The sequence below is a fragment of the Mobula birostris genome, chromosome 27 (genome assembly GCF_030028105.1).
Source record: "Mobula birostris isolate sMobBir1 chromosome 27, sMobBir1.hap1, whole genome shotgun sequence".
Classification (NCBI taxonomy): domain Eukaryota; kingdom Metazoa; phylum Chordata; class Chondrichthyes; order Myliobatiformes; family Myliobatidae; genus Mobula; species Mobula birostris.
Genome location: NC_092396.1, coordinates 16,086,560 through 16,110,178, shown reverse-complemented (window position 1 = coordinate 16,110,178; position 23,619 = coordinate 16,086,560). Strand labels below are relative to the sequence as shown.

Genomic DNA, 23,619 nt, shown 5'->3' with positions numbered 1-23,619 from the left:
CTCAATAACATTAGTACTGTACCACACGGATAATTTATTTGTAAGGAGCTATTTTCCTGCTTACCTTAATTCAGTCAAGTCAGTTGTGAAATAGCATGCAAAGTATATTTATCTGACTGCACTGGAGGTTGGTGCAATGTAACAATCACAGTGGAATTTCCAGGCTCCTGGGGTTGACTGAATTATCAAATGAAGTCTTGACTTCGTGAGCAAACCCAAGTAACTTAATTGTGCTTTTTGGGAAACAAAAATTGGCAACTGTTTGTTGCGGGTTTAGGTACACAGCTTTAGGCAGGGAGTGGGCAGTAAGTTTATAATTTCTTTACTAAGAAGCCAGAAAAGAGATTTGTTGCATGTGCTAATGTTTCAAGGAGTGATTTCAAGCCCTTGAAAACTCTTATCACTCAAGAATGTTACTATTGTCTATTCAGTTGATGTAGTTTGCAACAAATTAACTTAACCAGTTAATGTTGGATGAAGCAGTTGTCTTTTGGACATTTAAATTGAACCAGATCATTCTTGCCTGCTGCCCTTAGTATGTTTGAAATTTTAACTGGTTATATTATATTGCTGGCCGGTGGTATAGTGGCTTCATCACTGGACTTCAAGATGAATGGTCCTGGCTTCAAATCCAGCTGGCTCCTTGCATGCTTTCCATTCGTACTGGGTTGAGTGTCGAGCTAGCAACTCAGCCTCATAAAAAAACAGTACGGCAAAAAATTCTGCCCGATGTGCCACAAGGTGTGAAAAGGAACAACAGTGATATTTTTGAAGACACAACTGGATGATTGTAACTTGAGTTTACTCCATGCCCAGTATTCTTTGGCTGACCCAATCTGCGTTTTTACAAAAGATGAACTTCATCCCTTCCAAGTTTTGATCACTAACTTAACACATTATAATTTATTCCATATAACAACTATATTTTATTAATTCCAAATTTTTTGCTTAATGGTTGTCCGCTGGCACAACTATGATATAACATGCTGGTTAAAAAAGGTGAGGATATCTTGCTCTTAAGGGATAATGCTTCCTTGCATTAGAAACCAATGTTTCACTATCTCATCTTCAGTTCTCCTACCTTCTCTCCCTCTCCTCCACCATGTGTCTATACATTTCAAACCGTGGGAAGAGGCAAGCTTCCAACTTCCAATTCAGTGTTTGAGGATAATATTAAAATGAAAAACTGAGGATGTTTTAGTATTAAATTAAGAATCCTGAACTGCTCAGAATGCCTAGCTGTTGGTACATTCTGTGAATTTTGAAACTAAAAGCTTTGAGGATAGCATAATCACCCCTCAGCCTGGAAGACTAACCATTGGAGAAGAAGAAACCAGCCTGCTCCAGATAATCTTTTACAGATCTAAAGACAGGAGAAGGTCATTTATCCTTCAAGCATGTTTTACCCCTCAGTTAGATCATGGCTCATCTTTACCATTACCAGGCTTTGCTCTGTATACCTGATGCTCTTATACCAGGCATAAAATGTCTATCAAATTCAGAATTGAAAGCCTTAATTTTTGCCATTATCCAAATCTCTTTGATGAACCACCAGTAATCCATATTGTGAAAACATCTTCGTCCATTTCATCACTGAATGGCCTCTTTGAAAATGTGACAACAACCCACCGTGTCTAATGCATAGCCTGGGCTGCTTAGAAAGAATACTATAACATAGAAAGAGAATTTGGGAACGGTGCAATAATTTGCCCTTATAGTGCTGCTATCGTGATAGAAATGAATCTGTGGTTAACAGTGAACATCCAGAGTCCAGTCTTCCAAAATACTTGTAATCCAGAGAGCCCCAGTGATTCCAATTTCAACTAAATGTAATGGCCCAATTCACATTCTTGTTATCGGGTTCTTAACCAACAGCAGCTAATGGCTAATATTGATTCTTGGAAAAGGAACAACAGCACAAAACAAATTCAGTAGAGTTTTGAAGATAATATCAGGACACCAGCTCTTAATTAAGACCCTGTCCACTGAACAGTGAACAACCAGTTAGGCCTATGACTGCCAGTTCTGTCTTATGGGGAAAGATTGAGCAACCTAGGGCTTTACTCTTTGGAGCAAAGATGGATGAGAGGTGACTTAATAGAAGTATACAAGATGATAAGAGGCATAGTTAGATTGAATAGTCAACGTCTTTTTCCCAGGGCAGCAATAGCTAATGCAAGAAGACGTGATTTTAAGGTGATTGGAGGAAAGTATATGGCAGTTGTCAGAGGTAGGTTTCTTTATACAGAGAGTGGTAAGTGCATGGAGCACACTGCTGGGGTTGGTGATAGAGACAGACATATTAGGGACATTTATGAGTCTCTCTGATAGGCACATGGATGAAAGAAAAATGGAGGACTATGAGGAAGGAAAGGGCTAAATTGATCTTGAAGTAGGTTAAAAGGTCAGTACAACATCATGGGCAGACAGGCCTGTACTATGCTGTACTGTTGTAAGAATATTGTTGGAAGGTAGTTCATGTACTAATGATACTGTAGACTCAGTCCCAGGAACTACTTCAAGGTACTTCACATCACATGGGTAGCTTAAGAGTCAAGAACAACACTCATCTCTGGAGAACTTCATGAGCCTTTCTCTGAGAAGTTTGGTTAAATGAGAACTGTTAAAATACTGGAAAGGTAAATATTATGGAGATATGGAAAAGCCAAGAAAGTTGTATGAAGATTAATTGCTGCATGAAAGACTTTGTATACATTTAATGGCTCAAATGTCTGTGATCTGATATAAATAGTTCTATGATCTTGTGAATATGAGCTTTGGACATTTATGAGGAATAGCAGTATAGTGTGAAATCCATCTGTGCCTTCTCATGTTAGAAGAGAAATTTTAGTTTGAATTTGGAATGAATCACTCTTGCTAATCACCTCCCTGAAGAAATTAAACTGATAACAATTAAAATATGGATTGACCAGAAGAACTAGTGTTCTGGAGGAATTGCAGTGTTACACAATATTCTGCAACTTTCAATCTAATGGCAGACATTAATTTCATGCAATTAGATGTTCGAAGTCTGAATGTGTTGCATTGAAAGAAGTGCTGAGGCTCAAATTCAATATTAAAAGCTGCTGGAAATTAGCAAGTCAGGCTGCAACTATAGAGGGGAATAAACAGTCAACATTTAGAGTTGAAATCCAGGTCTCGATCCAAAACATCAACTATTTGTTCCCTTCCATAGATGCCAACTTGGTGAGTTCCTCCAGCAGTCTATGTGTTGCTCCAAGATTTCCAGCACCTGCAGAATCTGTGGTGTTTATGATATGAGATTGAAATTCCGTTGAGATGTGAAAATGATCTATCCAGAGGTTGTGTTCCTTGTGGATTCTTAATCCTTTGAATCCTACCATTGCATCTATTAAATTTATTGGCTGGTCAAAACATTGGAGATGTTCCATTTGTTCCAATTGTATGTTCGCCTAGTTTTCAGTGTACATAGAATGGGATAACAGAGTAACAAGTCCTTCAGCCCATGATCATTGTGCTGACCATGCCAATTTTAACTAATTCCATCTTCCTGCACATTGTCTGTAGCCCTCTATACCCTGAATAGTCATGTGCCTCTAAATGCCTTTTAACCATTGCTGTCATATCTGTTTCCACCATTTCCCCTGCCAGCAAGTACAGTACTGTGCAAAAGTCTTAGCCACATATTTATAGCTAGAGTGCCTAAGACTTTTGCACAGTACTGTATATTATCTTTCCATTTACCAAATAACACTTAATACTACAGAGCTAATACAAAGCTAAATACTCTTATTTCTGTTTCCCACCCACCTTCCTATTTTAACCAATATACAATACTGTGAAAAGCCCTTAGGCACCCAAACTATATTTATGTGCCTAAGACTTTTGCAGGGTATGGTACCCACCACTCTCAGTGTAACTTCGGATGGAGAGATGGTGATGTATTAAACCCACAAAATGATTCAAGGTGAGGTACACCTCAGCAGAGCTACTTTTATTAGCAGAATCATGTCTTAACCTTTACCCAGGAAAGGATCATTTGGGGCAGAAATCTGTAACCTTTCAGAGAAATAGAAAACATAAAATCTGAAATACCTTCCATCAGAAATTCGGCTGTCTTAACTTGAACTAGTGATCTCCAGGACATAAAGTTGCGATGCACTTCCACATCATTTGGGATCCTCCAGCTCAGCTGTGCTTTGTGTTGCCAATATCACATATGTTTCTTGATTCCCAAAGTGACCTTTTGGCAAAGGCGAAGAACGTGTTGTCCCATATTGACTAGAAAAACAGATCTGTTGACATTCTTTCTTGGTAAGAAAGACCCAAGTTATCTCAAAAAGAGAAATACATATATTTTGTCACCTAGGCTTATGAATGGAGGAAGAGCTTCTTCCAATTCCCCCCACCTGAAAACTCTTTAATGTTGGCATCATTGCTCCCAGCTGAGATTACCTGCTTCTTTCTTCATTGGTTCTGTTGTGTCTATCTGCCATCCACATTGCTTGGAAGCTCCTTCACCTCATTCATAGTTAAACTGTGGGTTGTTTTGTTAGGTTAAAAATGTGTGATTCTTCCTCCTATAGTAAAATTCCATCCAGATTTTAACATCTTATCACAGAGCAGAGCAACAAAATGTCTCAATACCTTTTGAGATTCTTTATTCTGTATTTACTTATGAGTACTATCCTCCATAAAGCCTCATTTACAACAATGCATAAAAAATGTGCTTCATATACTGCTGCATCTCTTTGCCTTTCTTGTAATGATAAGCTAAACCTGACCAACTTATCATCTCATGCCAAATTCAGTTGATAAACTACTGTATTAGGATGAAGATAGCAATGGACTTAGCTGTGCTAGCTTCCACTGTGGAACGACCCATTGAAAGACCTTTCAATGTCTATATATTATTTATCAGCAACTGTGAAACAGTAACTGAGCAGTAAATCAGTAAATGAGAGAAAGTTTAGAAAGAAAACAAAAAAGATGAAATGGGGAGGATGATCTGCAGGAGACAGATGGCAATGAAAATTAGTTGCTGGACATAAATGCATTCAGTTGTCAAGATGTTCCCAACTAATCACACAGTGAAAGATGTTCATTGACTATACCTGGAAGAAATAATTTAATCTTGCAACGTGTTCATTGTGGGTTTGCATGTAGATAATAGAAGCTTTCCACTCCAGGTTTAGTAAATCCTGACCTTCCTTTAATCAATAGTGCCCATTTGGCAAAGCCCAATATCTGCTAGAACATATGAACAAAGCTGAGACTCAGCAACTTTAAGATTAATATCTGAATTGCACACTAAGTTAACACTGCATCTGATGATGTAGTTTATCACTGACAATTCCCCATAATTGAACCTGTAAGTATGGAGATAGGCTCTTTAAAGAATGACCATCAACTTTTATCGTAAGTGGTATTAGATGAAAGTTAACCAGTAAGGAAGGCGATGATCTTTACTTGAGTGTTACTAGGGGACATTTTGAAGATTACCATTCAAAGTTTGTTTGTGAAATAGTTGTTTGGGGCCCCTCACTGAAAAGGTTGGTTCTGTGTATAGAGGCCAAGTCCAAACTGGGCTACAGTGTTAGAACACCTGGTTTCAAATCCTGGAATCAGCCTCCAAGTGAAAGCTGAATATTGGGATGGAATTTAGAAAAAACAAAGCCATTAATGTTAACAAGGGCTTCATTTGCCTATGGCCTGGAAATTGCTGTGATTGCTGCATTCAAATCAAACTCCTTTCACTGCAAATAAAATGTGTGTTAATCCATGTTATTTAAACACACCAACGCCTCCTTTATATCAGAAAGAGTGAAGTTTTGACATAAAAATATAAAAGATCCTTAAATGTCCGCGCTGTATTTCGATTGAATTGTTTGTGCTGGTGGATTCACCAAGGCAGGTGATTGGGGAAGGATTTCTGAAACTATTGGACTTCAGTGTTGAGCTAACTTTCAACAGCCTTGTCCATTCATAGAAAACCTATGCGGTTCCTTCACAAGCATCATCCACACATAAATTCAACAAAAATGTCTTTTAAAATAAATTCTTTAGTTTTAAATAAATCACTAAATCCAACACAGACTGTTTACTGAGCAAAGTTAAAACAACTATTTCATGTGGGTTTTATTACTTCAGATTGGTGAAATGAAAGTCCCACTTCCTCCCCAGAATCAGAAAGCAGAGAGATTCGTCTAAAGACATTATTATTGGATCAGTTTCAGCAGTTATAGATATAATCAGGATCTGCTATCAAAAGAAGTTGGAAAATGAAGATCCTTTACAGATTCGGCACCGCAAATCGCTGTTTTTTATTCACATCGACTGTATGACATTTTTAGCAATGGATAGCACTGATTCCAATGAGCTCTAGATCTGTTTTGATTCACTAGGCAGCAGACGCAGTCACAAGGAACTCTCTGTCTCTAGTCTCTGCCTAGTCTGAGACTAAGCATGAACAAACAAATGCAGCAGTTCAGAAATGATACAGAAAGGCAAGTTATCCAGCACACAGTGAATGTCCTGTGGCTTTATCTATACCCAATATGACAACAGACACAAAAGAAAAAAATAAAACCAAAACAACCAGTTCCTCTAAAACACTTTACTATGGCTATCCACAGCGCACTGGGAGGAAAGAAAACCACATTTGCTGGAGTCTTAGAGCTGAACCCTTACATACGCGGAGGGAGGTAATAATCTATTACAACTTTCCATCTCAAAACTGTACTGTCATTCTGTCACTCTGCTTGTACTTATTTGGTTGATGCTACAAAGATACATTTTTGGTTGATTTGTTCTAAGAAATCGTGCTTTCGTAATTTGTATATTGTGCACTGACAAAGTCTAGGAGTAATCTTTAGTTGTGTAGACCAGCGGTTTTCAAACATCACTCTGGAGTTTCTCAATATTTCATTCTCAGGGACACCGCTGCAAAAAGATCACTATCTTAAGAGTCATATCAAAATAATGACATATTCTTCAGGTACCCTTGTAATTATTGACAAGTTGAGGGATCCTTTATAAAATCTGAAACATACCTTAAATACTGACAAAAATTGGGTATTTTTCAGGGGTCCCCTACAATTATTGGCACATGAGGAACAACTGTGTATCACATTACTAAACCCTCTCACTAAAACTTACCATGTAACAGGACAGGGTTAATTTTCCAAAAATTATTTACTTTTTGAAATTAATTATTTATTTTTGTATCTGTGATTAACCAATAGAAAAACTGAGAGAGATCCCCTGACAACAGAGGTGCTGTATCATCACTTTGTAGGCCCCCTTTATGTGAGAGCTCCAGTTTGAAAACCTATGGTCTGCAGAGCAGTATGCCATCTAAGTCATGCGCTTGTTAAGATAATGTTTCATATTTAGGCCTATGGAATTGCTCTGAGATAGAGAAACAGAGCCTGGTTACATGTGACATTTCCACCCCCCCCCCCCCACTCTGTTGTCCTGATTAAGAACGCAGTCAGTGCGCACATACACAGGAAACAGTAGCAATACGTTTCAATTCCCTTCGTTCCTAAAAGTGTTAATCACTCTAGGATATGGTACCTTTATGACCTGCACCCTTTGGAATCTTAACCAAGTTACCAACTTTTGTGGTCTTGGTCTTTCTGACTGTTCTCAGCTTGAAATAACACTCAGAGCTCTATCTAAGAAGCTTCTTCCATTGATTCCTCGTTTAAAAATAATTAAGTTGCAGGCATTTACCCATGCTGCCTGCTGGTTGGGTGAGCACACACACACTGCCTCTTGTATTTCTGCCCTCTGTTTTGATGGTTTATTAGAGTTAGCTGCTCCCTTCTCAAGCCTCACTACCAGAACCTATGGAGATGTAGTTTTTCAATGGTTCTTGTATGCCAGTGACAAATAGTAAACTCCGGGCATGTACAGACATTGGGCAAGAACAGGATTTGAATCCACTGCAATGTCCCTTATAGTCCTGTATTAGGAATAGCACAGGGAGCATCCACGCCTATGGCCAACCAGGAGAGAAAGGAATACAAAGAAATAAGCAGGCTAAGATTATTCATTATTATTTTATTTTATTCTGTTAGTATTTCTATCAATTTGTGTATGTTGTGTATGGTGAGAGTGGGGGAGCTGTTTTGTGAATTGATGTCTACTATCTTTCTGAATGAAATATTGTCTACTTTTAAGCTTTATGCATTCAGGCAAACGGTGAATAACAGTAAGTTCTGACAGTGAGAGCTATTAATGGATCCAAATCACCATCAACATGGAAGCTTTTGTTTGCCTACTTTCATTCACAATGATACACTTCACTATAATGAATGTTTGAAAATGTCATATCTCTCCTAATTACCAATACTCAGCCTTCACGATCCCCATTCTTACAAAAGCAACTAAACAGAAAAGTTGCGGCTTTGTTATTGTATCTGCACTATTTTTAGTCCTTTCATCAGCATTACTAAAATTAGATTGGATTGTTATCTTAGCAGACGTCAATTAGCAGTGACGTCTTGCCTGACCAGTTGTTGAGCTGAAGAACTGGGTGAAGAGCCAAACCAAACAAGTCAGCGTCACCACCACACTTTGGAAGAATAGACAAGAGTTTTTGAATCGGGAATTAATGATCACCTAAGGACATAAAATATTGTTGATTAAGAGAGCAGAGAAGAAATATGGGAAAAGGGTAAAGTTCAGCAGCATTGAACGTTAGAGGTGTTTTGACATCTTGATTTCAATGCCCAGAATTTAAGGAATGATGAAGCACAAATCAAGCAGCAATTTGTAGTGAATTTCACTAGATTTTAAAAAGGAAGTGCTTTAAATTTGCTATGTGTTTATCCTTCTCTTGCTGTACTGATCTGGCACAGTGCCAAGAGAAATGGCATCAGAATTAAATTTAATATCTCTGGCATATGATGTGAAATTTGTAAACTTTACAGCAGCAATACAATGAAATAAATGATAAATAAATAGAGAAAAAGTTGAGTTACATTAACAGCCACTTTTGCCATTTCTCCAGGATTTCTATTCAAATTTTGTACAGAAAATCTCCGGCAAGCTCTTCTCCATAGAAAATAGTAGATGGAATTAAAACTTCTTGTGCAGAAGTTCAGTTTGATGATAGCAGTGAAGGGTAGAGGATTTATCACATAATTAACGGAATTAATCTCACTCGAGTTAGAAGGCAGCTTGTTCACAGCGTATTTGGAAACATGCTGAGCTTTTCCGCTTACCTCTTACCCCTTGCCCTTGGACCTCGTACCAGCTTGTAGCCAATGCACAGTGAAGAGCAATCTTACTTCTGAATCATGTGGGTTCAAGTCTTGCTGATGAAATTTCACACATAATTGGGGTTGTAATTTGGATTGTCATTCACAATGTAATACTATGGGAGTGTTACAAAGCCATGGGGTAATATTTTTTAGAGAAGAGATTGAACTGAGATTGTCTTCTTTCTAAGGATGATATAAAGGTTTCTATGGCTGTTGTTTAGAAATTAAATACTCTAAATCAGGTGATGGAGGTAATGTGCAGATAATCTTTGATCTCATTGAATGAGAGAAACTGAGAGAACTCAAAAAGTCTACTTTGATGGGCTGGCATATTCTTTGCACCCATGGACATGAACACCACTGAGATATTGCTGGTTATTGCTGGTGTTTCCAGGTGTATGTTTGGGTCCTCAAGTCATGATACGGCTATTCCAATCAACAAACATTTAACAAGAAATACATCTCTCAGCCCTACATAATAAGGTTGATCCGTTTTTAATCTCATCTAATCTTGTGTCATTAAATTTGTTTGAGTTCAGGAACTGAATTAATCATGAATATTTAGGCTGCAAAGCTAATCAAGAATGTCTTCTGCAAAGTATTTGTTGATCAGTTCAGGGAAATGCTGCCAGAGAAGTACAAGCCAAATTGATTGTTTTCAGAGTTTTCTGGCAAATTTTCTGTTTAAATTGCTGGGATACTCTGTTCTTCTGCACAGGCCAATGTTGAAATCGAGACCTACCCCATGCCACCTGCTGTGATGCCATTTTTTTAAATAATGGTTGTGCTCACCAAACTGAGGAAGGTTGGTGTTGGGACTGAGATACTTTAGCCGTCTAGCGTTCACAAGTCATCTCTTGTACAGTTAAATGCAGATTAAAGATTTCTATATTCTGAGCTGGCACTTAGCCATAAAATTTGGTGCTTGGACCCTAAGAGTGTTGAATTACTTCTTTAATGGTTGTCATTTTGTTCAGGACATTTCTGCCTGTGGAGCTATTGCCCTTTGAAAGTATCAGAGTTAGCAAATCAGCATTTAACACCAGTGCTGCAAAATTGCACCCTAAACTAATCTTACACATTAGAACGTAAAGCTGAAAGAGATCATCAGCTAGTTGGAGATAAGTTACTGACTGATTTTGCAGTTCCACTAGGCTTTAGCGTTCTGTGCAGTGCTTTAAAATTGTTGGAAGTCTACAAGGAGGTTTTGACCAGATGCTAAAGAACTTTGTGTTGACCGTGAACAAGTCATTTATTCTCAACATGGGTGCTGGTAGACGTTCCCTGTGGAATACAGCATGACTGAGAGAATAAACAGAGCTACCAGAAAAGGAAGGGGAAGATGGGAAGAAGGACCTCAGCCTAGTGTACAGTTCCGCTTGCTGAATCTCATGGAAGGATGGTGTGGGAATCTGATGCCTAATTAAGGATGACCTCAACTACATCTTGTTGCCGAGGAGCACATTGCCAAGTGCTTGCCAAGGTCATTGTGATAGTGAAATTTTAGGGGTGTGGCTCCTTTCAGGTTGAAGCAAGAAATATTTGCAACCTGTCTAAAATTCCCGACCATTGAGAGAGATCACTATTACTCACTAACCCAAAGGAATACTTTTCATTTCCTCTTGGCAGCTGGCAGAAGAAGCTCATGGTTTTGGGAGGGTTTATAAATTTCCCCATAGCACAGTAACTCTGTGCCTGACAATTTGAAGGTACCAAGTGCACGATCCCAAAAGGATTCCACTTCCTTATTTGGCAGCTGGTTTGTGACCAAACAGTGCATCATGCAGGTCGATTCTTGATTCCCTAACAGCGGTCAGAGTGTATCCATTCTGAAGCCCTTCAGTAAAAATACATTTGTTTCTGAGTATCTGTCAAAGAATAATTGTTTCATGATAAGGACTGTCTGCAGGCTTCAATGCACAACCTATTCATAGGTGGGCAATGCACATCGAATAAATACTATGTCACAAGAAGCGTGGTGAGGTGTTTTCAAATAGTACCTCATTGGCTGGAATATTTTGGGGAAACCATGTGGAATTGAGTCTCAACATTCATCATAATTTGCTGCATGCTCCATAGCCTTATCAGATTAATAATGAAACTGTACAGTGGGCAGCCCTGCAGTAGTTGGCAAGACAAAAGGAAAGCCACTTTTTGCCAGAGCAAAGTGTAACCATCTGTCCAATAAGTTCAAGCCCAGTTTTCCATTCACCAGCCACCTATTGTCACACTGTCCCTCACAGCTTCTGCTTAGCAACAATTCTAAAATAAAGGAAATTATAGAATAAAAATTAAAAGTCAAAATCTGTCAATTGCTAACAAAATTTAACTCATCACTTGTATACGTTCCTGTTATTCTAATCCCGTAATGCATAATCGTGCAGTGCTGCTCCTAGGTAATCCACGTGAGTTTTCTCACAAAGTTGCCTCTGCATTTTAACGTGCAGATCATCTGACCTCAGTAGCTGTACAAGCCACTTCACATCTGCAGCCGACCTTGCAAAATCCCACTCTGCACTGTTTGGCTTTGCTGCTGGCCCAGTGTCTCAGCGTCAGTGAGCTCTGCTTTCAGGTTCACCCTTAAATGACGTGCATTGTTATTTACTGAGCTCTGAATGACAAACAAATGAGACTTTATCAACACTCTATTCATACCCTTCCATGAACGTCTGCCCAGGCTGTAATTTTGCGTTGTCAGATTGGACATTGTTACGTCAAGGATTTTGGGTGCTCTTTGGCTGTAACAACTTTCACATTTATAAAAAAACCTGCAGTTTGTGAAAGCTGTGAGGTGTGGTTATGAGAGTTGTTATACAAAGAATAGCAAAATATGGTAGAACGTATGAATAATAGACCTAAGCTTAATTGTAAAAGATTGCTGGTGGTTGATTGATGAGGGTGTGATGCACTGAGAAGTGTTTGAGACTGCTGGTACTGTTGGTGGCAATTGAAGTTGTATTCATGGCTTCGATCACTGATGTGAAGTCATTGAATTTCTAATGGCACTGCATCAAGATCCTTGGTGCTTAAATCTTTGCCTTGACTCCCACAACTATCTGTTCCTGTTGCCTTCTGTTTGAGACTGGAGGACTACTCAGTCCCACCCCTCCTGCATCACCCCCAAGAAGAGGACATCCCTCCTCTCCACCTTCTGCCCCAAAGCCATAGAACATAGAACCACAGAACCTGCTGTCCAACTCCTGAAAGTCTCACAGGTCAGCTTCAAGACTAGAACACATGCCAGCATATATGCCTTCCTCAGAAAACCTTCCCTTTTTTTTTCTTTTTAAATCTTTTTATTGAATAAGTATACAAAAAGGTAAGCCATATAGGCACTAATACACTGTTAGAATATAATAAAATTACAGGAGATAGTAATACAAAAAAATGATACAAACAATGTAATTTAAACATAACGTACCAAGGTAACATAATAGTATACTAATTTTAATATATATATCAATAGAGAAAAGAAAAAAAAAACCCAAAAAAACCACCGTGCAACTAACTAAAAGCAAAGCAATGGGCTAACTTGAAACCAAACAGAGTTAAAAAAACTTAAAATCACGTCCTCAATCCCGACCTCCATTAAAAACAGTAAAAAAAAACAAGAAGGGTATATATTACATTAAATGAAAATATTGAATAAAAGATCTCCAGGTCTGTTCAAATTTAAATGAGGAATCATAAAGATTGCTTCTAATTTTCTCCAAATTCAAGCATAATATCGTCTGAGAAAACCAAAAAAAGGTAGTTGGAGCATTAAGCTCTTTCCAATGTTGTAAAATACATCTTTTCGCCATTAAAGTAAGAAATGCAATCATTCTACGGGCTGAAGGAGAAAGATTACTGGAAATTTTAGGTAGTCCAAAGATAGCAGTAATAGGGTGAGGAGAGATATCTATATTCAATACCTTGGAGATAATATTAAAAATGTCTCTCCAAAAAGTTTCCAAAGTAGGACAAGACCAAAACATATGAGTTAAAGAGGCTATCTGCCCCGGACATCTATCACAAAAAGGATTAATATGAGAATAAAAGCGAGCTAATTTATCTTTGGACATATGTGCTCTATGAACAACTTTAAATTGAATTAGGGAATGTTTAGCACAGATAGAGGAAGTATTGACTAAATCTTCCCTTTAAGAAGTGCAGACTAACTTTAAGTAGAGTTAACTTGCTTTATTTGTTATTTGCCACTCTCAAGATTGGGCCCTCTGTAAAAGCAGCACACCAACAAAAAGGACAAACACCCCTCTGGACAGCATACTGAAATTATCACAATCTCAGGAGATACATGGCAGGTACAAGATCACCACGCAGGATTTTTGACAACCATCCAATTTTGTTCCCTCTGTATTTTAGAAGAATTCCTTTTTCTATATTATTTCATGTGCCAATACCTCAGTCTAAGGGCAGTTTTGTTTTGCCATTGGATCAAGTCCATTAGGAATGAGGGTTGCCAGGCTTGATAGAAATGTTCCTGAAGGTTTCTTCGTGATGAAGTTAATTTTTCCCTTCCTAGCCATTGCTCATATGCCTTACCACAGCTTTCAGGAAGCAAAGAGACTTTTAATTACAGGATTGTTTGATGTATAATCTTTCAAACAGCCTTCTTTATGCTGTCTCCTTTATGTTATTAATAACTTTATAAACTATGTGCAAATAATTTATTTATGACTATATGTTTTTTTTCTCCTAAGTTGTTGCCCACAGCAGCTTCGTGGCTGTTGGTCATTATTTCTGCAGTGTCCAAGTCTCATTCACTCACAGTAGGCTAGATATGAGTTCAGCTACTGGTGATGAAAACTCAATGTCTGGTCAATCCAATATCCAACAGCTGTTTCTCACTTGGCCAACAATGGGGCTAAGGTTCATGGAATAAGGTCTCAGAATTCATCCAGAGTTAGGTGACCTACACTCAAGATAGGGCTGGGTGGATCACTAGGCCTTGGCAGCATTACACCTCTCCCTCCAGTGTGAGAAAGATTGTTCTTTGGCCTGCATAGCCAAAAGGCTGGTCAGACCACCCACTGAGGCTGGAGACCACCCAGCCTCCTTCCTCACCCCTTAAACATGAAGGTGGTGGAGTCATCAGTTAGGTCCCTCAGGCAACTCAGGAGGAGAAAGGAACAAATTGGAAAAATTTGGAATGATAACTGAATGGGTTCTGGAAAAGCTGTGAAGAGTAAAATCATGGGTTGCCAAACATTATTTTTATTATCTTGCCAACCATGTCACAACACAGCAGCCAATCACACCAGAAACCACATGAACAGTACCATTTCTCACTTGGAAGGACTGGGGGTATCAGACAGACATGTAGAGTTATGAAACACGTAGAGACACGAAGACATGAAGAGTTCATCCCAACGTTTCTAAAATTATGAAGCTCTCAAAAACACATTATTTGTAGAATCAGTCATCAAGCCATACAGAGCTGCTTTTGGCACATATGAACTAATCAGAATGAGCTCCAAAAAGCCTAGGATTGACACTTAGGAAACAGCAGGTTTCATTCTTGCGAAGTGGGTATTGCTGGTAAGACGGGCATTTATTACCTATGCCTGTATTCCTTGATCTAGTGCTGAAGGGCCTGCCTTGATGTTCTGACAGCAGTCATGACTTCACAAGGAGTCACATATGAGCCAGGTATACTTCCTTAACAATCCCCAGCAGCTTTATTTTCAGAACAATTCAATGCATTCATACTCCCCTTTAATTACAGTTAGTTTTTAATAAACTATCAGACAATCATGACAGAACTTGAACTTGTATTTTATGGATTAGTAGTCCAATCCTCTGGGCTGTTAGAAGAATAACATTCCTGCTGCCTCTACAGTGTTGGGACTTGAAGCCAGGGTCATGGAGGTAAAAAGTGTAACTGATTGCTTCAGTCCATGCTGTGTCCATGTTTACCATTAAACTTAAACCTTTTTTTTTAAAGGTGATTGTTGTCTTGCAAAAAATAACACTTGAGAGGCCTCTTTCTGTGCTGTATCATTCTATGATTGTAGCCTTTTCGTACAGTTGTTATCCTTTAACCACCAATATTACTGGTTATTCCTTGTTGACGTGTCCTTGGTTTATAAATTGGTTCTAATATCTGTAACATGATTTTACCCTTTCTTTCTTCCCCTCTCCCTTCAGAGTGAAAGAATTGAGAAAGGCCAAGGAACCTGAAGATTTACAGAAGGACCCCATAGCAATGTAACATTGCTTCCTGACTGTTTTCTTTATGTTTATATCAGAGACATTTACAAAAGATCACTAGAGATTTGGGAAGATTAGTAACACTCTCATCGCAACAAGGCTCTAGAAACTTTTTTTCTCTCGACCACATCGGCACTTTTATGGAACTTTTTTTAAAGAAATCGAAACAAGGCACCATAGAACTTGCAATTTATTGTTTTAAGAACTTGAAATCTAACTTGTAGAATGAAATAACCTCTTTACCAGCCTGGTGCGTAGTACTGTAAACTTGTGTGAAGGTTTGCAACACAAAAAAGGGGGCTTTTTTGTCAGGATTAAGTAAATGTAGAGATATCAAAGTGTGAAGAAGAGCAGGTCAGTGCACTGAAGGGAGTGTTAAACTGAAAGGAAAGGTGTTGCGCAGCTTATGTGGACCCTGAACCAGGGAGACACAGGTTTTGCATGTTGTTCTCTTGGGTGTGTTTATGGCTGCACTGTGGTGATAGAGATTGGTCCAATACTAGGCATGGGACTTTCTCTCTTCTAACTTCTTCCCTGTTTTCATCAAATCCTTCTGTTGGTATATACTGGGAAAGAAATTACTCTAATGGTAGGAGAGAGGAGTAAGAAGTGGAAAAGAACCCTGCCTCCAGATGCTTGATGCAGGAAATGTGCAATTTGCCAAATTATGGAGGTGGTCAGTGGCTGCATATTAATTCTTCATTCAGTTAATTGGGTCAAAGTGCCTAAAAGTCTGGTATATTTCCCTTATATGTTCTCTCCTTTTCTGACTAGAACCCTCTGGACCAGAAGTACTGCGGTCTTAAAAAACTCTTGAAGGACCAGTGATAGCTTCTTGGGGCCAGACATAGAGAGCAGCTTGAGCTATGATTTGTTTTCTATACATTAGTCCAACATTGTAGATATTTGGTGTGTTTGTGTGTATGTGTGCCTAAACCAGTCAATGTTTTGGTCATCCTTCAACCCACACCTGGTTGTAAACTGTGAAGGAAATCAGAGGCTTAACAGCTTCTGAAGTCCCAGAGCCTTGCTATTTTGGAGCTAGTCATTACTGTAAGATCAGGTAGTAAACTGGACTAAATCAAGGTGCTTTAATATGTCCCAGACAGCTGAAAGTTATTTAGTAAATCTGCTGTTAATTTTACACCAGAGTCAGCCCTAATGGGTTATGCAGTGCAATGAAAGGTGATTTATTAACAAGAAGAGCCCAATTCTAAAGTTTAGGTACTCTCCTCACTGATATGGAGGGGCAAAGATGAACAGTCAAGACTATGCAGTGATAATTGTCACTGCTCAAAAGAGTTCCTGTCAGAGTACTATCTGCGCATCCTCTGGCATTAGATCCATAGTTCATATGTGAGCCCAAAGAGTGGAATTTGGCAGGCTGCTTGCCTACAAGGGATGTCACAGTTAAGACCCACTGTTACCCTATGCAACATTTTTCAACTGGGCTCAGTAGATCATGGTGAGAGCAGAAAAGCCAGCTGGTTTTTCCCTTGATCCCATGCAGACAAGGAAGGATCATCACATTACAGAGTCCATGTAGACTTCAGTTTGATGTTGTTTCGAAATCTGCAGCGTGCATGAATGCAGCAGATCCCAGAGCAGGACCAGGGAGTTCCTCAGAGAGACACTGTGTTATATGTTCAGAGAGCACTTTATCTTCTTGCCTCCAGACTCCTTGGAGACTAAGTCACTCCCAATTTAAGTAATTATGTGCAATGTACAATGTGGATATATCACATCTTCATTTCAATCAATGCTTTATGCATTGGTGGAGCTTGGTGGAGTAACCTACACTACACAAACAGCATGCAGCATATAAATCCAGCCAAGTATTCATAACCCCCTCAGGTGCTACATTGATATGTGTGAGTGATTTAAGTAAGTTTTAAAAAATAATGAAGTAATGCAGTGGCTCCATGTATAAATTATTATTGTAGAGTTTTTTTAATGTACTATCAAATCTTAGGGAGTTGCTGGAACAGAGATTTTAAGATGCTTTTTGAGTCACCTCAAGATAGATACCGAAAACTGACACGAGAGACCCTGGCTTGTCTGCAAATGCACCCTTCCATCTTTCTATTGCCATTTATTTCCCGTCTTCTCTTCTCTTCTCCTTGTCTCTTGAAGGGCATTACTGGTTACAGTTCAAGCCCTAGGTGCTGTCTACAGTATGTACTGGCCAATATTCAGCTCTCAACTAACAAAATCTTTATTAAATTGGCTGCTGTGTTTCTTACATTATGACACTGATTAAACACTAATTCATTGGCTGTAAAGCATCTTGAGACATGCTGAGGTTGCTTCATCCAAGCACTTACTTCTTTTGTACAAGGGACAAGGAGTTATCTCTGCCCAAGCCAGCATCTTGATGGTGTTGACCTGAGGAGCCCTGATCTTTCTGGCTCCAAGAAAAGAGACTGATAGCATCAGTTCCTGTTTCTCCATGCTGGTCAATTATCAATGTTATGTTGAAAATCAGCTATGAGGGACATATCCTTTCACCAACTGCCAGCAATTGGCCTGGTCTTCCCAAGGCAAAGGTCAGTGAGAGAGAGGATTCGATTTTCCCAAGTGTGAGTGGCTAGTGCGAAGAGATTTAAGCTGTCCCTACTTTCCAAAGTCAAACAAAGCCCTCCAAGGCTAACAGTGTTGAAGGTGGCACAGACTTATTTTCCAGATTGCATGCCAATTGGGGAAGTTGAAGAAAGGCAATGTCTTCTATTGGACCATCTATTTTGCTGTTGTAAAGGGACAGGAAACTTGGATTAGGTTTGTACTGAGATACAGGCAGAAACCCAATCAACCCTCCACAAGCTCATTATAGATAAAGAGCCCTTTGCTATGGTCAAGTAAAAAAAAATGGATGAGCACTCAATGGACATGATTTGCATTGAGAAAGCCATGTACCTTTATCCCTTTTAGCTTTGTTTTAATTTACTGTCAGGATGGCTTCCAGAACTGCCTGCGCTATCTAAAACAAAATTATATTTGGGAAGTATAAAACACATCAGTAGGCAGCAAAATTCTTTTGCCTGGCCACAGGCATGCTACCTGTTGATAACTCAGCAAACATTATTGCTGACAGTTTAGTGCATGAAGTTTTTAATGCAAGACCCTTCACCACATAAAAGGTCTTTCAAACTAATGAACAAATAAAATTGAACAAAGTGCAAATTGCTTTCTCCTTCCACTTGATTCTCTCTCTCTCTCCTCCCACCCTTCAATGATACATTAAACCTTATGAGGCACCATTGAAAAAGCCTTTGGAGTGCTTATTATGTTGCTTCACAGGTTGGAAGTTATTTTAAAACATTTTTGTAGAAAAATGTGCTCTCAATATCTCACCATTGAGTTTTCGATGAATGAAAAGTCAGCTCATGACAGAATGATATGTGTTGTTTGACATTATTTGAATTTGAGAGGGCATATGGAGCCCAGGTATATTGAGTACAACAGGTGAGGTTATTACACCACATGTATTTGAGATTGAAATGCACTCGAGTTATTTTTCTACCTGACCACGTGAAAATGGAGGGGGTTGGGTTTGCTGGGATGGTGAGCAGTTTGGGGCAGGAAGGTCCACATAAGCTGGATATTAACCTTTTCCAAAAACTCCCGAAACCTTTCTTCCTCAACAGTCACTGTCACCTAGCTAGTGTCCTGTCACGTCCAGCACTTTATTTTGCCTTACTTTTTAACTTTTTTTTTAGTCTGAACTTTTTTTTAAAATATATATATATAAAATATATAAATAATTTATTTAAAGCTTTGATTATTTAATTTATTTTCCTTTGTTCTTTCTTTATTTCAAAAAGCATTTAAGCTTTTTTAGCCTTTCAAAAATAGGACAATTTTTTTTTTGTGGGGTCACATTCATTGCCTTGACATCATACAAGACAGTAAGGTCTAGTATGATGTATTCTGCTGGCCAGTAATGTCCATATTCTTGGCTACTGTCAGTAACCTGGGTGGACTCTGTATATATAGAAGAACATGATAGGTAAATGAATGCAAACAATGAATAAAACGTGGGATGCCAACAATGAATTATTTTACTGTGAGTGGTTATGAGATTGGTGATGGCAGAATGGGAATTTGTATAGTTTTATTTGAATGAGCTAGCAATGTGGATATACTGTTTGTAAATAATGTATATATACTTAAAATGATGGAAAAAAACAATGGAGATATGTGCATGACTGTAATGAAAAAATAACAAAAGGAAGTATTAGAAGCAAACGACCTGTAAAATGAAAAAAAAATTCACTGTAAGAATTCCTTATTTTAAATGTTCTTTAGAAGGACATTTTTGCTAAAGCATGATTACTTGCAAAAAAAACTACTGTACTTAGAATTAGAAAACAAACAGCAAAATGATATAACTGAAAAGTTTATGTTTACATATTTCTTTTCTGTTTGGCTACCAAGACTTATCTCCTTTGCCAATGGGTGCCAAGTAATGTGAATGCTGTATTGCTAAATGAAAAGACACAACATTAAGTTATAATCTTTGCTGAGCAGGTTACTGTAAGGATATAATATATATATATATAGCATTATACCATAAATCACTCTTTGAAAAGAAAGATTAACAGGCATTTTTATGTTAAATACTGTGCGATAAATACAGTGGGAAATGATACACACATACACATACAAATACAGACATACAAACACACACACATGCACACACACTCACACACATGTGCACACACATACACACGTGCATACACTCACACACGCACGCGCACACACACCCATACACAAGCACGCGCACGCACACACACACACACACACACACACACAAAACATAATAAATTTTGAAAACAAACTTGACAGTATTGGAGAGAATGTCCACTTCATCTGTTCATCTGAGATTAGAAAAACAGGTCACAACATTGCACAAAAAAAAAATTAAAAAAAGAAAATTCTAGAAAATGCAAAGCTTTGTTGCACACTGCAACAGCCCAGAGACGTAAGCTACGACAGACACTCCTGGGGTTGCTCACAATTGCATGTGATACTAGTGTAGATTCTCCTTTTTTTGTCTCTATTTTCTTGTCCCCTCTCTTCTCTTTCTCCCTCTTCACTCTTTTGTTTTTAACCTTTTTTGATTTTTACCTTTTGGTTCAATTTTTCCTATTTTTGTATGTCTGCATGTGAGAGTGTCACTGGGTCGTTTAGGATCTTTACAAGGGATAGCCCAGCTGCCAGAGTCATGCAAACATTTAAAATTCCCCTTCAAAATTATGTAAGATGTTTTTGAATGCTTTATAATCCTTTCTGCTGTAAATTAAAAAAAAAGAAAAATCTCTTCATGTTAGTTTGTTAAATTTATTTCTGAATATATATATTGTTTGATACTAACTTTCTCGTTCTCTGGACACCTTTTTGACTCTTGGCACCAAGGTGCCCTCCAGTGGGTTGGTCATCTAGTTATTTCTGTCAGGTTTCTTTCCTGTGTCTTTTTATTATTGTTCTGGGCCTCGCCTTTTCTACCCTGGATGTCACTTTCCTGTCAGCAGTCTTCCTCTTCCTTCCCTTCCATTCCTGATCTTATCTTACTGTTCGCTTTCCTGCTTTCCTATTTCTGAAATTTCCCCTTCACCTTCCCCTTACTTTTTCCTAGTTGCATGCAGCTTCACAATATCCTCTGGCACCTCACAAGAATCCAGAGCTCCACTTCTGGTTGATGGACCCTAGAGGTTTAACCCATCACTCTCCTCATCAAAAAACTCGATATACTGTCCCCAATATTTTAAAAAACTAAGAAGCAAAATTTACATTGAGAAAATTAAAAAAGATATCCATTTTTATTTATTGTCTCTCTAAGTTATTCAGAACATTGCCCACAGATTCGTCTTTAATTTATGGAGTTCGCCAGCAATCCTGAAAGGTTAGTAACCCTGCCTTCCTCATTAGGCCTAACCAAATAATGTCAGTATGCTGTTAGGCCATGAAGGATTATACAGCAGACTCCAGCGTTCTCTAGCACAGATCCCTTTTCCCAGAAGAAATCATGGATTATGATCAGGTTGAGATTTTCTCCCCTTGTATCCTACCACAGACTGGGCATCTTATTTTCACATGTTGAGTTTGTATGCCTCAAAAGAATCTCTGAATTTTTGTCCCCAGTATTGTCAAATGTTTTTCTGTGCCAGTGAGGTAGATACTCCTCTGCCTACATATAGTTGATCTTGCACTGGAGGGACACAGTTATATATTGGACTTTCACATTGTCTCCCTGCCATTATCTTCATGGGTAATTGTGTAATTTGCATTTGTGCCTCCTTCCATCTGCAATGCAGGAACCCTTTATCAAAGGATTAACGTACTTCCTGCTTGTCTGGGCAAATCTTTACAAACCTCTGTGAGACTGTCTCATCTTGCACTTGTATTACATATTCTTAAGAGTACTGATGAGATGTCACCCCAGCAGCTGTTATGTGTGCTGAAAGGTATGCTTGAAAAGTATTTCAAGCATATTGTTGTTGTTCTTATTAGCTCCCGCCCCTGACAACCTCAAAAGCAGAGCAGGCTAACTCTAGAAAATGGTTGTAAGCATAAAAGGATGGGAAAAGCACTTTAAATGAAGGTGGAAATCACTAATTTAAATGCGAAATATGTTAGACCCCTTTTTGATACATCTTTGGGAAGGACCAAACCTGGGATGTTGAAGGCAAATGCACAGTGAGCCTGCATTCACTGGAATTTAGACAAATGAGGGGGAATCTCATTGAAACTTACCGAATATTGAAGGCTTAGATAGAGTGGATGTGCAGAGCATATTTCCATTGGTGGGAAGGTCTAGGACCAGAGGGCACTGCCTTAGAACAGAAGGACGTCCCTTTAGAACAGAGATGAAGATGAATTTCTTTAGCCAGAGGGTGGTGAATCTGTGGAATTCATTGCCACAGATGATTGTGGAAGCTAACTCATTGGATATATTTGAAGAGGAGGTTGGTAGGTTCTTGATTAATAAGGGCATCAAAGGTTATGGGGAGAAGGCAGGAGAATGGTTGAGAGGGAAAATAAATCAGACATGATTGAATGACGGAGCATACTCAATGGGCCAAGTGGCCTGATACTGCTCCTGTAACAAATGGTCAAATGTGGGCACTGGAATCAGCCCCACAAGCAGACAGGATTACTGTAACATTTGACTAAATAAAGCAGTGATCAAAATGGAGGTACAGATTGTGATGGTTGGCCACTCAGACAGAGCACCAGTGCTGTCAAAAGGAGTCAAGATAGATCAGAGAGATGTTTCACTTTTTGATCCCTCTCCTTCAAAATCATGATGGCTTATTTCAAAGCAACATAGTTCTAACCAGGTTGGTCACCTTCCTGCCACTGTGGTTGTAATTGGTATGAGCAGACGGGAATATCAGAGCAGAGAAATTGTGCTTTCAGCAGGTTGAAGTATTGGAGGCGAACTCAACATGTTCTTCACCAGCCACTGGATATTCAGTTCAACAGCAGAATCAACAGTGAATCAACCTTCTCAATCAGCCATCTCTTCATCTGCAAAACACCCCATTGGAATTTGTGGCCTAACATAAAGAACCATGGAGGCATTAAGCATTTAGTAATTATTACAGCACCGTAATAATTTCACCAATCAGATGTTTCCATGGAGCGAGTAAACATTGAAGAAAGACTAATGCATCCAACTCATTCCTGTCTACTTCATCAGGGGCTTTCAGGCAGTGGTCTCTTTATCTAATCTCCAAAGCTTTCATCGGTATATCTGAAGCTGGTTGAGGGGAGACAAACTGTGTAGAAAGCCAAAATGTAAAATGGATTTGTAATTTTGAGCCTTGTGACAGATAAAAGTTTATCCACAGCTTTGTTGTGTTGCTCCCTTCTTATCTAATTATTGAATTACTTTGTGGTTAGTTTCATACAGGAACCAGCAATATCATTGGGACTCCTTTGTTAATATTGTGCTAATTTAAAAGCTACTGTAACACACATTCTATGTGTATCGAGTATCAGGATGTGCTGAGAACCTATTGTAAGAGAATATCTGTGTCTGTGAAATATGTTGCCAACTGATAAAGTGAGTACTGGTCTTAAAGCCAGGCTTGTTCTGGAAAATATGACATGACAAAGAATGTTTCTCGTGATACCAGCTAGTCTTCTG

The 23,619-nt window shown here is 38.7% G+C and overlaps 1 protein-coding gene across 4 annotated transcripts in view; it reads left to right on the top strand.

Moving 5' to 3' along the window:
* LOC140188529 (calmodulin-binding transcription activator 1-like) overlaps positions 1-20,780 on the top strand; it is a 1,232,669-nt gene extending 1,211,889 nt beyond the window's left edge. For 3 of the 4 annotated variants that reach the window (XM_072244897.1, XM_072244896.1, XM_072244895.1), the window contains one exon: positions 15,405-20,780. In XM_072244897.1, coding sequence (XP_072100998.1) covers positions 15,405-15,437 — 33 coding nt within the window. In that variant the 3' untranslated portion in view covers positions 15,438-20,780. Of the gene's footprint in view, positions 1-6,617; positions 6,687-15,404 lie in introns of all 4 variants that reach the window. The other variant, XM_072244898.1, reaches the window with a different exon arrangement.
* Positions 20,781-23,619: the final 2,839 nt, after the last annotated feature.